This window comes from Loxodonta africana, chromosome 10 (genome assembly GCF_030014295.1).
Source record: "Loxodonta africana isolate mLoxAfr1 chromosome 10, mLoxAfr1.hap2, whole genome shotgun sequence".
Classification (NCBI taxonomy): Eukaryota; Metazoa; Chordata; class Mammalia; order Proboscidea; family Elephantidae; genus Loxodonta; species Loxodonta africana.
In genome coordinates, this window is record NC_087351.1 from 64,772,951 (window position 1) to 64,786,219 (window position 13,269).

The 13,269-nt window shown below is 37.5% G+C and overlaps 1 protein-coding gene across 3 annotated transcripts in view; it reads right to left on the reverse strand.

The window, feature by feature from the left end:
- Positions 1-3,046: 3,046 nt before the first annotated feature.
- The window catches only part of FERMT2 (FERM domain containing kindlin 2), a 99,801-nt gene continuing 89,578 nt past the window's right edge, over positions 3,047-13,269 (reverse strand). For all 3 annotated transcript variants that reach the window (XM_064292491.1, XM_003408627.3, XM_064292492.1), the window contains exons 11-15: positions 10,247-10,353; positions 9,898-10,119; positions 6,133-6,257; positions 5,667-5,808; positions 3,047-4,312 (exon numbers count right to left, since the gene is read on the reverse strand). In XM_064292491.1, the coding sequence (XP_064148561.1) occupies positions 4,139-4,312; positions 5,667-5,808; positions 6,133-6,257; positions 9,898-10,119; positions 10,247-10,353 (770 nt within the window). In that variant the 3' untranslated portion in view covers positions 3,047-4,138. The remainder of the gene's footprint in view (positions 4,313-5,666; positions 5,809-6,132; positions 6,258-9,897; positions 10,120-10,246; positions 10,354-13,269) is intronic.

Genomic DNA, 13,269 nt, shown 5'->3' on the forward strand with positions numbered 1-13,269 from the left:
AGTTGTTCCGATCAGTAAACCTGAGAGAAGATGTACTTACTGAATTTTACTTGGTCATAAAAACAAATTTCACAGAAATTAAATTTGAAATGAGAATTTATGGTCATAAAAGATGTTTTCTTCTTTATCATGCAATCTCTAAAAACAATATTAATATAAATGTGATTTTAAATCTGTTTAGTTGTGCCGTTTTTATCACAAATTTAATTAGCAATGAACTTGGACCACTTTCCTGAGCAGGACTACAGATAATGCCTGGCCAATGAGACTATAATTAGATCTCATGAAATAATGGTCTAAAATTATTTTAAGTGGTTGTCGTTTTCAGTGATATACAAGCCCATGCACAAATATCAGAAGGGAAACTCAACTGGCAGTGTGTAACGTGCTGATAACTGTTTACTAAAGGAATAGAGAATTTTAATGTACACATTCAGCCTGGGAAACTTTGTATTGTTTATTAAATAAACCAGAGAAAACAAGAGAGGAATCAGTACAGTGGGAAATAAGGTCACCAGATAAGCTTTTTTTTTTTTTTGCTACTGTTTCCTGTTCTGGTAGCTCTGCAATCCATTCTGAGAACTTCATTCCCCTTAACCAGATCACAAATTTCCCATTTCCTGTGACTTGTCTCTACCACCTCCCACATTCTTGAGCTGCCAAATCCTAAGCAGTTAAACAGATAAAGACACAGTTAATTTGCTGAAGAGCACTGAGCTCTTCAGTAAACAACTTCTTCCTGGGTATCATCTGGCCTGGATGACTGGAACCTTATCAGAATAAGAGCTGAATCAACTTCTCCTTGTACCATGTCTATTAGGTCCACAGCCATAACAAGTTGACCTATCCTTGCCTTTCTTCTGCAACCATATAGCTACAAAAATGTTTTTGGGGGTGGCAAGATTTTTCAATTAGCAGCTATCTACATTTTCAGGACTTATAGATGGCAGCTGTGCAGGGTTATGTATTTAGGAGAGACATTCAGTACGCATCAGTGATGATAATATGGATTTTTAAAAATCCTGTTCTCATATTCTCTGAAATTATCCAAATGGTGAAGATGCTCCCATGTTTTAAGAAGCTAGCCTAAAAACGGCAGCATCTCTTAAGAAACTTAAGTATAAACCAAACCCGTTGCTGTCGAGTCAATTCCGACTCATAGTGATCATACAGGACAGAGAACTGTCTCATAGGGTTTCCAAGGAGCCAGCTGGTGGATCTGAACCGCTGACCTTTTGGTTAGCAGCCAAGCACTTAACCACTGTATCACCAGGCTCCAAAAAAATTTAAGTATAGGGAGTAGAAATAATCATGAAAGGCATTCCTTTATATGTGCATTCCAGAGGCTCAGAAAAAGGTTTGAGTAAAAAACTACCATTTTACTGAGAAGCTACCATTTTCAAAGTAGTACAGTGCTGGGTACTTTAAACATTTTGTTTAACCCCATGTATTTTTCGTTTTTTTATTTTTCCAGATAAATTAAGGGTCAGGAACTTGGTCAAGGTCAGCTACCTATGTAGTTAATCAATCTGAGCCCAGGTTGGTCCAATTCTACTACATCAGTAATGATTAATACCTAAATATGGGAAAAAACTTAAAACATACATTTAATGACTTTTAATACAAAAGAGCAAGAATTACAGTATACATAAGAAAAAAATCTGTCCCCACCTTTAGCTTGTTTAAGAGTGAGGGTCAAGACCATAAGCAGTGTCCCTGTCACAAAGTTTATGTTCTCTAGCTCCCTGACCTTTAAAGTTCAAGGTTGTGTAAAAGTAATCTGTACCAAGCTAGGATTACTGATTAACTACATCAGGGCTTCCAGCAGGTCTCCTACCTGTTAATTTAAGAGAAACAGAGTTGGAAGGGACCTTGGTTGGTGTCCTGACCCCAGTGCCTTCATATCCACATGAAATTGAGTCACACACAGCACAAGCCAGAACCCGGGTCTTTCGAGGCTCCATCCACCATTTTCACTGACCCATGTGTTTCTCTAGAGATGCCGCCACCAAAGTGCAGTCTATCTACTCTTGAGAGCTGGAATGCTCACTGTGACAGGGTTCCTCAGAATTCATGAAGCATGTGTCTTACAGACTATTGCCAAGGGATATGGAAACCACAGAAGACCTCTGAGCACTTGCCTGGGGACTTTGGCTTCTGTTCTGTATGCAGCCAGGAATCATTAGAGCTGTAATATAGCCAGCGTTGTGCTGTGGCTAGATTAACCTTGAAATCATTGGGAAGGCAGTGGGGCAAAGCAGAGAAATCAGCAAAGAGGCCATTACCATGTGTGTGTGGAAGCAGTGGGACTACAAAGGACTTGGGCATGACACAGTCTAAATGAAATATATTTTACGGCTTTTAGCAGGTGACTATACTTTTTGGTGACCTATACTTCAGATGAAGAAAGGAAATATACATATATATATATATGTATTTTTTAACGGGGAAGAGCTCCAATTTTGGAGTGCAGCCTGATATGATACGGCCTTGGAGTACAAAGAAAGCCAGAGAGAATGTGTTTAGGGCTTTAAGAGGCTGCTGCACTACAGCAGGCCCAGGACACAGGCCTGAATGTGGGTGATGGTAACAGCAGTGACAAGGCAAGGATACAAGGCTGTGTGAGGAAAAATCAACAGTACTTGACCTGAATGAATGCAAAGGGTAAAGGTCAAAGTCGAGGACTGAAATTCTGAGTCTGAATGATGACAGCACTAACAGTGAGTAAATTCGTAAATGTGTTGAATGTGTGTTTTCAACTAGAATCAATTTGCTGTTCAGAGTCAACAGTGTCTGCTCATCTGTTATATTTCTGTTTATAACTAATTTCTAACATGTAAATACTACACATTCATTTTTAAGTATTCAGAAAAATGATTGGTCTCAATTTAAGTGGAAGAATCTATCTCAGAGATAGGTATATCATGTCACACCGAAATATTCACAATACACGAGCTAGGCAAAGCATTTCTAAAAGGCAGAAGTTAATTTCCGAAAAGTTAATGCTACCTAATCAGTAAAAACAAGAAGTACACAAAAACAAGTATTAAATAAAAGGTTTTGCTTTTATTTAAAATAAAATGCATTTATACAGTCTTTAAACCATGGATTATTGGACAATACTGGTAATCCACCCCTCCCTGGCACCCTTTTGGGCTATGTGAGCTAGGAATTTTCTGACTAGCACCAATGCAGATTGTAATAGCGCAAAAAACTAGAACATGGCCAGCCCAGGCATTAGAGTTAAGGACATTGTGGCAAATCATGACTATAATGAAGTCATTCTTAATTTAGCAGATACTAAAACTGCATATAATTAACTGCTACCAAATTGATATTTATATCTTTTAAAAGCATTTAATTAATGCAAAGATGCTATTATCTAAGCAATTTGCTAGCTGTGAGTAGTTTTTAAAAAACTGTACAATTTTATAAAATTTGTGTTTGTACATTAGTTACATACTTCATAGACCTTTACTTCATATCGTAATGCAAAAGTTGCATATTTTAGGCAGACAGTGAATATGCTGGTGAATACTAAAAGTGTTGTAATACAATATGGTGTAAAAATAACACAAGACAATATACATGCTCACTGAGGGACAAAAACAAACCAAGCGTAACGGACTAACAGCATTTCCTTCAAGGTCATTATTAAATATCAGGCATCTTTTGCAGGCCTCGATTTATGCAGGCGGAAAAAAAAAAAAATCAAATGGCTAGCAGGAGCAAGGTATTTTAAAACATGAGGTCAAATTAAATACACATTAAAACACATGCATTAAACATGATAAATAGACTTCATATAGTTTAAGCCCTGGATAGCTTTAAAGTGGATGGCTTGTTTCTTACAGTTTGGCTAGCTCCAATCAGTGATGTTTTCTTTCTGACTTGCCCACTACTTTAGTTTTCAATTCATGGCCCTAAGGAATGTGTGCCACATTCAACTGTCCATATATTGTATCACGATAGCAGATTAAAAGTCGTGCTTGTTAGTGCACATATTAACTGGTTTGGTAAGGCAAAAAAGTTTTCATGATAAAATGATAAATTTCAAGCTTACTTTATTAAGCAGCATATAACAACAGCTTTTAAAGTTAAATATGGCCATGGAGTTTCATTACACAGTACTTCCTACTCACACCCAACCACTGGTAAGTTTGTAGAACATCTCTTCATCTAAACTCTCATTTTGGTCTTTTGCACGTGTTGAGAGAAATATGTAGCCCCCAATGAATTCATGAACCACTTTGCAATCTACTTCAGTACAAATGAAGGACAATCGCACTTCATCTGCAAACTCTACGGTGACCTGGAACAAAGGCAAAGAACAATCAGGCCCAGTTAGACTCAAGCTGGCTGGGTCCATGCAATGCTTTTGTGTTGCTTTAGGTCTAGTCTATCACGGAATACTTCTTGATATTCAAATAATTACTTTTTAAAAATCCTAAACTAGTAATGCCTTCAAGTCCAAAAGAAGGAAAGTTTACTAACCCAGGGATGGATTACTCAATAAGCAAGGTACATATGGGCTTACCTGTGCTTACTTACTAATCTATAGTGCACAATTTCATCTGTTTTTCACCATAGATGTGGTGAAACCCATGTGAAGCTGTGCACTACAATTAGTAAGTAAGCACAACGCAGCCCGTGGTGCTTTGCTTACTGGTTCATTTGCCCCTGACTAACCCTCCCCCACCTCCCTTTCTAGGACTGACTGTAAGGGATTTAGGTCATTAAGTTCCCAAATGGTCTCTGGTGGTTCAATTAATGAGAATGTCTCTCTTCAAGTCCTGGGAGAACACCAACTTCCTGTGTTTAATGCTTCAGATATGTAACCTTTAGGTGTCACATTTGAATAGTCCAGAAATAAGAGATTCTATGGAGTGAACTGATAAACACAAGATGACCCTAAGACTCATTAGTAAAAGATTCTATTTATTTCAAATGATCGTCATGTATTCCGAAGCTAGGATGGCATAGTATATAGTGGTAAATGTGCCAGTTTTTAGAGCCCAAAGGATCTAAGTTTACATCCTGACTCTGTTACTTACCAAGTATGTGGCCATAGATACAGACAGCCCTTAGGCCTCTAAATTTTAGTGTCCTCAACTGTAAAGTAGGAATAATTTATCTAATTTATCTACCTTGCAAGGTTGTGGTGAGGTTTAGAGATAGGTTACAAATGTAAAACATCCAGAACCATGCCCGGTAGAAAGCAGGCAGTCCATAAGCAGAAGCTGTCACTGTTAGCAGAAGGGACCAATCCATTACGGAAAGAGAACCTTAGGAAAGATCAGGCAATATTCTAAGCAAATCATTATGACCTTACCATTTCAGCAGCTGGGCTAGTTATGAAATAAGTTTAAGTGAGGAAAGGAATAACCAACTATATTCTGAGGTTTAAGAGGTAATGGTACAAAAAATTTTCAGAATTTGTTTTTTTTCTTAATTTACTGATTTTTAAAGGACTATGATGGCACAGTGGTTAAGTGCTACGGCTGCTAACCAAAGGCTTGGCAGTTTGAATCCACCAGGCGCTCCCTGGAAAGTCTACAGGGCAGTTCTACTCTGTCCTGTAGGGTCGCTATGAACCGGAATGGACTCGACGACACTGGGTTTGGTTTTACTTAAATATATCCAAATCACACTGTAACTAGGCTCACCATTTTTATTTCCCAGTTTACATTCCACTGTTTCATGTTGCTGAAACGCCATGTTTTAATTGCATCTCCTGTGCTGGCATCCATCCTAATCAGTCTGTTGTATGCAATTCCAATAAGTTCTTCTTTTTTGCCCCCTTGGAACCTATAACGACGTTAAAAAACATGCTTAATCTTCTCTCTCAAGAAACATGCTTACTCTTTTCCCTCAACACATGCTTTTTAATTCTAAAAAGTGCTATTCTTGTATAAGTAAAAACAAATGTAACCAGAAACAAGATGCTGAGTTTTTAATGTAAAAATTTTAAGTAGAGAGAATACATTCGAACATTCTTTGAGTTTTACTGTAAAAACAGGTTACCAGCTCTAAGTAGACACACTTTAAGTGTCTGATATCTAATTTTGTGAAGTAGATTAAGTAAAAATCCAGATTCAGGATTACATACAGGTGTTTAGTAGAACCACTGACCTTGCAATGAAGTGTGTGATGCCAAATTCTGGCAGAGACTGCCAAGCTTGAATAAATCTCATCTTGGCTTCAATTAGACTCATCTGAGCTACATTTTGATGGGCTTCCAAGATTCTTGCTGTTATCTAAACATGATTAAATATCACCTTTACCATTAGATGTGATTCTACCATGAAAGAATAAAGTTAAAAAACTTAAAAGATTATACACCCCACCCTGCAAATCATGTACTGCGAAAGTTAAAATTAGAAAATATCTGATAAAGTAATGACTTTTCAAAATAAATACATCTCTTAATAGTATTTTTTGTTTCTTCATATACGGAAACTAAGATTAGGAATACAGAACCGTCACTGTTAAGACATACTCAATGTACACATGTATCTGATGCTACTATATAGAACATACTATAATCCTCGTACGCATGATGAGTTTTAAATTCAGCTTCAAGATATATGATCAGAATGACCCTGAATATTAGCTTCTAGCAGGAATATTTGTTAGCAGCTTTAAAGTACTTAAAATCACCATAAACCTGTTGGGGTTGAGTCAATTCTGACTCATAGCAACCCTACAGGACAGAATAAAACTGCTCCATAGGGTTTTCAAGGCTGTAATCATTACAGAAACAAACTGCCACATGTCGGTGGGTTGAATCACCGACCTTTCAGTTAGCAGCCAAGTGCTTAAGCACTGTGCTACCAGGGTTCACCATAATAATTAAAAAAGTTTTCTAAAAGAATTGTTGTTAGGTGCCGTTGAGTCAATTTTGACTCAAAGCAACCCCATGTGACAGAATAGAACCCCATAGGGTTTTAGGCCAAAATCTTTATGGAAGCGGAACGCCAGGTTTTCCTCCCATGGAGGTTCTGGGTGGGTTAAAAAAGCCAACATTTTGGTTAGTAGCCAAGCACTTAAGTGTTGTGGCACCAGGACTCCTTTTAAAAATCATTAGAAGTTAATTTTCAAATTTAAATTATATTTATTTTGGGGTGACTGCTTCCACAAGAGGCGGGGAAGGATTAATTAATCTGTGAGGGGAGGTTGTGACTAGGGTTTTAAACATTTAAAAAAATTTTTTTTTTTTTTTTTTTGGTAAATGTGGAGAACTTACCAAATCTCTTATATAGCCTGGCTGTAGATGGCAATGCGAGGAAAGAAAAAGAAAGCAGAAACAAAAAAAAAGGCGATCAGAAAAAAATGGCAATGAAGCAAAGAAAAAGTTGTGGTCACCTGCAACCCAAAATTCCAGCCAAAAATCATGCAAAAAATGACTTTAGATGGAAACCAGGCAAAGTAAATGCAAGCATGAAAATGAAAATGAGGAAGGAGCAATTACTTTCAATTCAGAATACTGAGAAACACTCCACATTATTTTAGAATGTTAAGAGTTACTAGAATTAAGTGTAGACATAAAATAGAGCAAATAACTCTGCCCCCCTTACATACCAGTTCTTACTAGTTAAAGCTAATTGCCTTAGTAGCAAAACCAAAATTAATATTCAAAACCCTTAAATGTTGTCTTGGATTTAGTGACAGAATATGACTCATGCACTGCTTTTCAGAAATAAGTCGAAGTTGAGGGCAAAAAATAAGTCCAACGACCATACTATTTACACAAGAAAAGCAAAGTCCTCAATTACCATCTGCTTTTTACATCCTTTTTCCTGGAAGGGAAAATAAAGAGATGCCACACACTAAACTAGGAACTATGGCTAAAATGTGTTAGTCTATCTCAATTTGAGTTAACATAGATTAAAAATGTAGAACTTTTCTATAAAATTTTAAAATCCAATTTGGGAGTCATACTCATTTAAAAATATTCACAACAAATAATTAACTGAATACACGTACGTTGTTATTAGCTCCTGCTCATGGTGATCCCATGTACAACAGAACGAAACACTGCTCGGTCCTGCCCCATCCCCACCAACTGTTGGGAATCAGACCATTTGATCCATAGCATGATTTCTGGGCGCAGATCGCCAGGCCTTTCTTCCTGGTCTTAGTCTGGAAGCTCTGCTGAAACGTGTTCAGCAGCATAGCAACATGCAGGCCTCCACTGACACAGCGTGGTGGCTGTACATGAGGTGCATTGGGGACTACGGCCAACAACCAGCACAGCATCTGACACACAGTAGCAACAAAACTAGCAGCACTTACAGGCTGTTCTCAGAGGGTACTGGCCGTGTATTATTGCCCTGGCACCTAGTAAGTCTAGTCAGGGAAAGGGATTAAAAGAGAATGTGTATTTCGTAAGATGCCAACGTGGGAGATAAGATGCCTTAGCAGGATCCTGAAGCATGGACCCCACATGTACCGCCCTCCTGTCAGTTAAAGATGAGTAAGACATGACCTTCATCCTTAGGAGAAGTTTTCACCGACCATTTAGTCCAGAACTCAGATGGAAAACTATATAATTTTAAAGTGAACACTATCATTTTAAAGGCTTCTGGTAAAATAAGTCAATACATATCTTTGATAGCTAAACCAATGTTTGGCAATCCTCACAATTAATTCTGTAAGCTTTTTTTTCCCTGGAATCAACTCGACGGCACTGGGTTTACCTGATAGTGAAATGATAAAATTGCTAAGATTTGAAACTCACTGTCTTTAAGGGCAAATGAATTCACTTTCACAAACCAGTTTTTTTTACAAGTAACTTTAAGTGAAATAACTAAGAGTAAAAAATGAAATTGATACTTGATTCACTTTCCCTTTTTAACTTACAATCTGCATTCCACAAAACTCCCCAGGGCAGCATTTCCTCCATTCCTTACTACTCCCACATCGTAGAACTGTGGGATAAACAATTCCCATGTAGCTTACACAACCTATGAAACTTAAAGACTTTGTGACTAAGACTTCTGCACAATTCCAACTAAGTGATTTCAGACCCATATAAATTAACATATTTAAAGTATATTAAGGAATTAATGTTCTGGGTATTTCATTAGGCTTTTTCAGTACGTTTTAAAATTATTCCTTAAAGATAAAAATGAAACTAGATAAAAATAAAATACTTATTTTAAAGGTTTTCTTTTCCCTCCCTAAAATGAAGCCTTTTCCCTTTTATGGCATGATGTTTGATGTGGAGAATACCGAGGGCTATCCCAAGTGAAATTCCCCTGCAAAGGGCCTTTTATGTTGTACTGACGAACCATTTTCCTAAATAGCAATCCTTTTATGGTATAACTTTCCAGGAAAGGAATTCTAAACAGAGGGGACAGAAACAGTGAATTCCAGTGAGGTAATTTACCAAACTTCTGTCACCTTATACAAATTGTGGTTAGATCTTGACTGCTGATGTAAATAAAAGAATATGTTAAAATGTAGTAAATGTATGAACCCCTGTAAAGTGTATTTCCAATGCTAGAAAAGTTCATTTAGACAGCATGAATAGGTACTGTAGATTTGTCGGGAAATGTTGGCTGTTTTATATCACCTTTACTTAGTAATTACAGAACGAATAAAATTGAATGAATTAAGGAACACAAAGCATTAAGACACTGAAATGTTTTTTCCTCAGGTTGTTTAGAATAAACATGCTTCCAACCACTATAGTAATTATCTGTCCTACTAAAGATATAAATCTTTTAAAAAATGACCAATTTAAACTGACTTAAGGCTATTTCCTATTTTTATTCTAACTACCTCTAACAGAATTGACTAAAAAGTTTTGCTTAAGAAAGAAAACTAAGTTTGCTTATGTCTGCAATTATAAAACAAACAAGCAGAGTAGATGCAGTAAAATGAATCGAGTACCTGCTTGTTCTTGTACTTTTTTAGATAGCGAGGGGACACCAGACATTCAGGATTTATATCAGTTGCGATCTGCTCTGGTATTAACTGAGGATCTGGGTTCAAATGCTGCATCTTCAGAAACGAAAGAATGTTTTGAACTTCCAAGTTATAAGAACTGTCCGCCATGGTCTTGCCTTTGGAGGCTAACCTGCAAGCTGCCATCCAGTGTGCATACTGCTTTTCCTATTGAAAAGAAAATAGTGATGTATCACATGATGGGTCTTTTGAGTGTTAAAATATAAGGATGACTGGTCAATTTCACTTAGGAATCAAAGAATATTATGGTTTACATTTTAATTGGAAAACTTACATTGTCGCAACGAAGCCAGATTTCATTCATGCCCTCTGCAACTGGAATCAGGAGTTTAATGTTAAATTTCTGGCCTGAAATGTTTACATCTGGGGTAACTTCACATCCTGTAACAAAAGATAACTCCGTTATTAAAACAAACTAATTTACTTTTAAGAAATTCCAAACCGATATACAACCTTCATTTTATGACATCTTAACATGTTGAATTTTGCTGTTATGACATCTATAAATCAAGGACTAAATTCTTCATGCACAGAAATTTTGTTTGAGGTGGATGTTTGATGTAAACATTCTATTCTGATCACAATCTCTAATCCTCCTAAGCCTCTTCAAACTCTTTGAGTGACCCTATCTTGCAACCCTGCCCCTCAGTGTTCTCATCTGCACCATGTTTTCACCTCTCCCTTCTCCAGTCTGGACCCTATACATTGGATATAATCTCCAGCTGTCTTTAGACTCAACTGTCTTTGCATTATATCCACTCAGCAAAACCTTAACCTTAGCTCAATCTAAGCATCTATCTTTTACTTGCCTATACTCAGTCTGCTTAGCATTGCAAAAATATCACAGAACTGAACAAATAGGTTTTACTAGAAACTCATGGATCCCAACTCACCGGGCTCTCGAAACTGGCAACCCTTCTGTGTTTATGAACACGTTGTCAGGAATGTCTACTGTATTTTTATACAAATAATGCGCACCTTCTACGTTTGTTTGCCAACCGCACCCTCCCCCATGAGGTATTTTCATAAGTGCTGCTATGCCAATTTTTTTTTACATGTTGCCGTATTTAAAAAAATTAGCATAGCACACGTAAATTCCTCATGGAGGGAGGGTGCAGCTGGCAAACAAACACAGAATGTGTGTTATTAGTGTAAAAACATTGTATTTCAAACCTCAAATCTCCTACAATGCTGCTCACTCTCAGGGGACACCTAACCTCTTCTCAAAGAAAATGAGAGCCATGAGATAAAAAGTCCCTCAGCTTCGTGCCACCACAGCAGATGAAACTAGCTGCCTTTGCTTCCACACTGATGCGCACCCCTCCTCCTGGAGCTCTCCTATCCACACAGACTCTACCATCTCAGGAATCTGGCTCCATGGAGGAGATCTTCTCTTGCATACGGAACTTCTTTTTCTCTACTGTCACTTTTCCATTGGCCTTTAACTTGCATCTCTCCTATTTTAGACACCACCTTTCCCGTCCACGTTACACCTGCCTCTTTCTTCCCTCTTCCTCATCATAGATAAAAAAAAAAAAAAAAATTTTTTTTTAATCTAAGGTTCATTAAAAAGCTGTCTTTGTTTCCTATTCTCAATGACTGTACTTTGCCCTCCATACTCAACTCTGTTGAACTTTAAAATTAAAAAGTTTTGTGCAGCAAAGGATTTTATCAGGAAAATGAAGAGACAGAATGGGAGAAAATATGTGCAAATCATTTATCTGATAAGGGTTTAACATTCAGAGTATACAGGAACTCATACAACTCCACAAAAAGAAACAACCCAATTTGAAAAATGGGCAAAGGACTTGAATAGACATTTTACCAAAGATATACAAATGGCTAATAACTAATAAGCACATGAAAAGATGCTCAACATCATTAATATTAAAAACCAGACCAGCTGCTGTTGAGTCGACTCCAACTCATGGCAACCCCATGGTGTCAGAGCAGAACTGTGCTCCAAAGAGTTTTTTTTCTTCGTTATGATTAAAATATACACATTTGCCAATTCAATAATTTCTACATGTTATAATTCAGTGACACTGATTACATTCTTCATGTTGTGCAAGCCAGTATTGCTAGCTTTTTTCAAATTATTCTACCACCATTAACATAAACTCAATGCTCCCTAAGCAAAACCGCTCCCTGTCCCCATCCCTCCCAACACTGATAACCACTAATTATCTCTGGTTTCTATATATTACAGTGACTGCATCATGTGCACAGAGTAGAACTGCTCTATAGGGTTTTCTTGAGTGTAATCTTTACAGAAGCACATTGCCAGGTCTTTCTTCCACAGTGCTGGTGGATGGGTTCGAACTGCCAATCTTTAGGTTAGCAGTTGAGTACAAACCATTTGTACTCCCCAGGGACCATCTGAGTCATCACAAGTTGGAAATGACTCAACGACAACCGGTTTTATGTAGATTGCTTTATTTGAAATAAGTGAGATTGCATGGGTATTTCGTCTGAGACTGACTTATTTCCCACAGCATTATGTTTTCAAGGTTCATCCATGTTATAGCACACACCAGGACCTCATTTCTCTTTATTGTTGTTGCTGTTAGGTGCCATCGAGTCTGTTCCAACTCAGAGTAACTCTATCTAAAACAGAATGAAACACTGCTAGGACCTGTGCCATTCTCATAATCATTATGCTTGAGCTCATTGTTGTAGCCAATGTGTCAATCCATCTTGTTGAGGGGGCGTCCTCTTTTTTGATGACCCTCTACTTTACCAAGCATGATGTCCTTCTCCAGAGACTGGTCCCTCCTGATAACATGTCCCAAGTACACTATATGAAGTCACACCATCCTTGTTTCTAAGGAGCATTCTGGATGTACTTCCAAGACAGACTCGTTCGTTATTCTGGCAGTCTACGGTATATTCAATATTCTTCGCCAACATCATAATTCAAAGGCATCAATTCTTCTTCTGTCTTCCTTATTCATTGTTCAGCTTTTGCATGCACGTGAGGCAAATGAAAACACCATGGTCTGGGTCAGGTGTACCTTAGTCCTTAAAGTGACATCTTTGCTTTTTAACACTTTAAAGAAGTCTTTTGCAGCGGATTTGCCCAAATGCAATGAGTTGTTTGACTTCTTGACTGCCGCTTTCGTGGGTGTTGATTGTAGATTCAAGTAAAATGAAATCCTAGACAACTTCAATCTTTTCTCCGTTTATCATGATGTTCTTATTGGTCCAGTTGTGAAGATTTTTGTTTTATGCTGAGTTGTAATCCATACTGAAGGCTGTAGTCTTTGATCTTCAAGTCTTCACTTTCTGAAAGCAAGG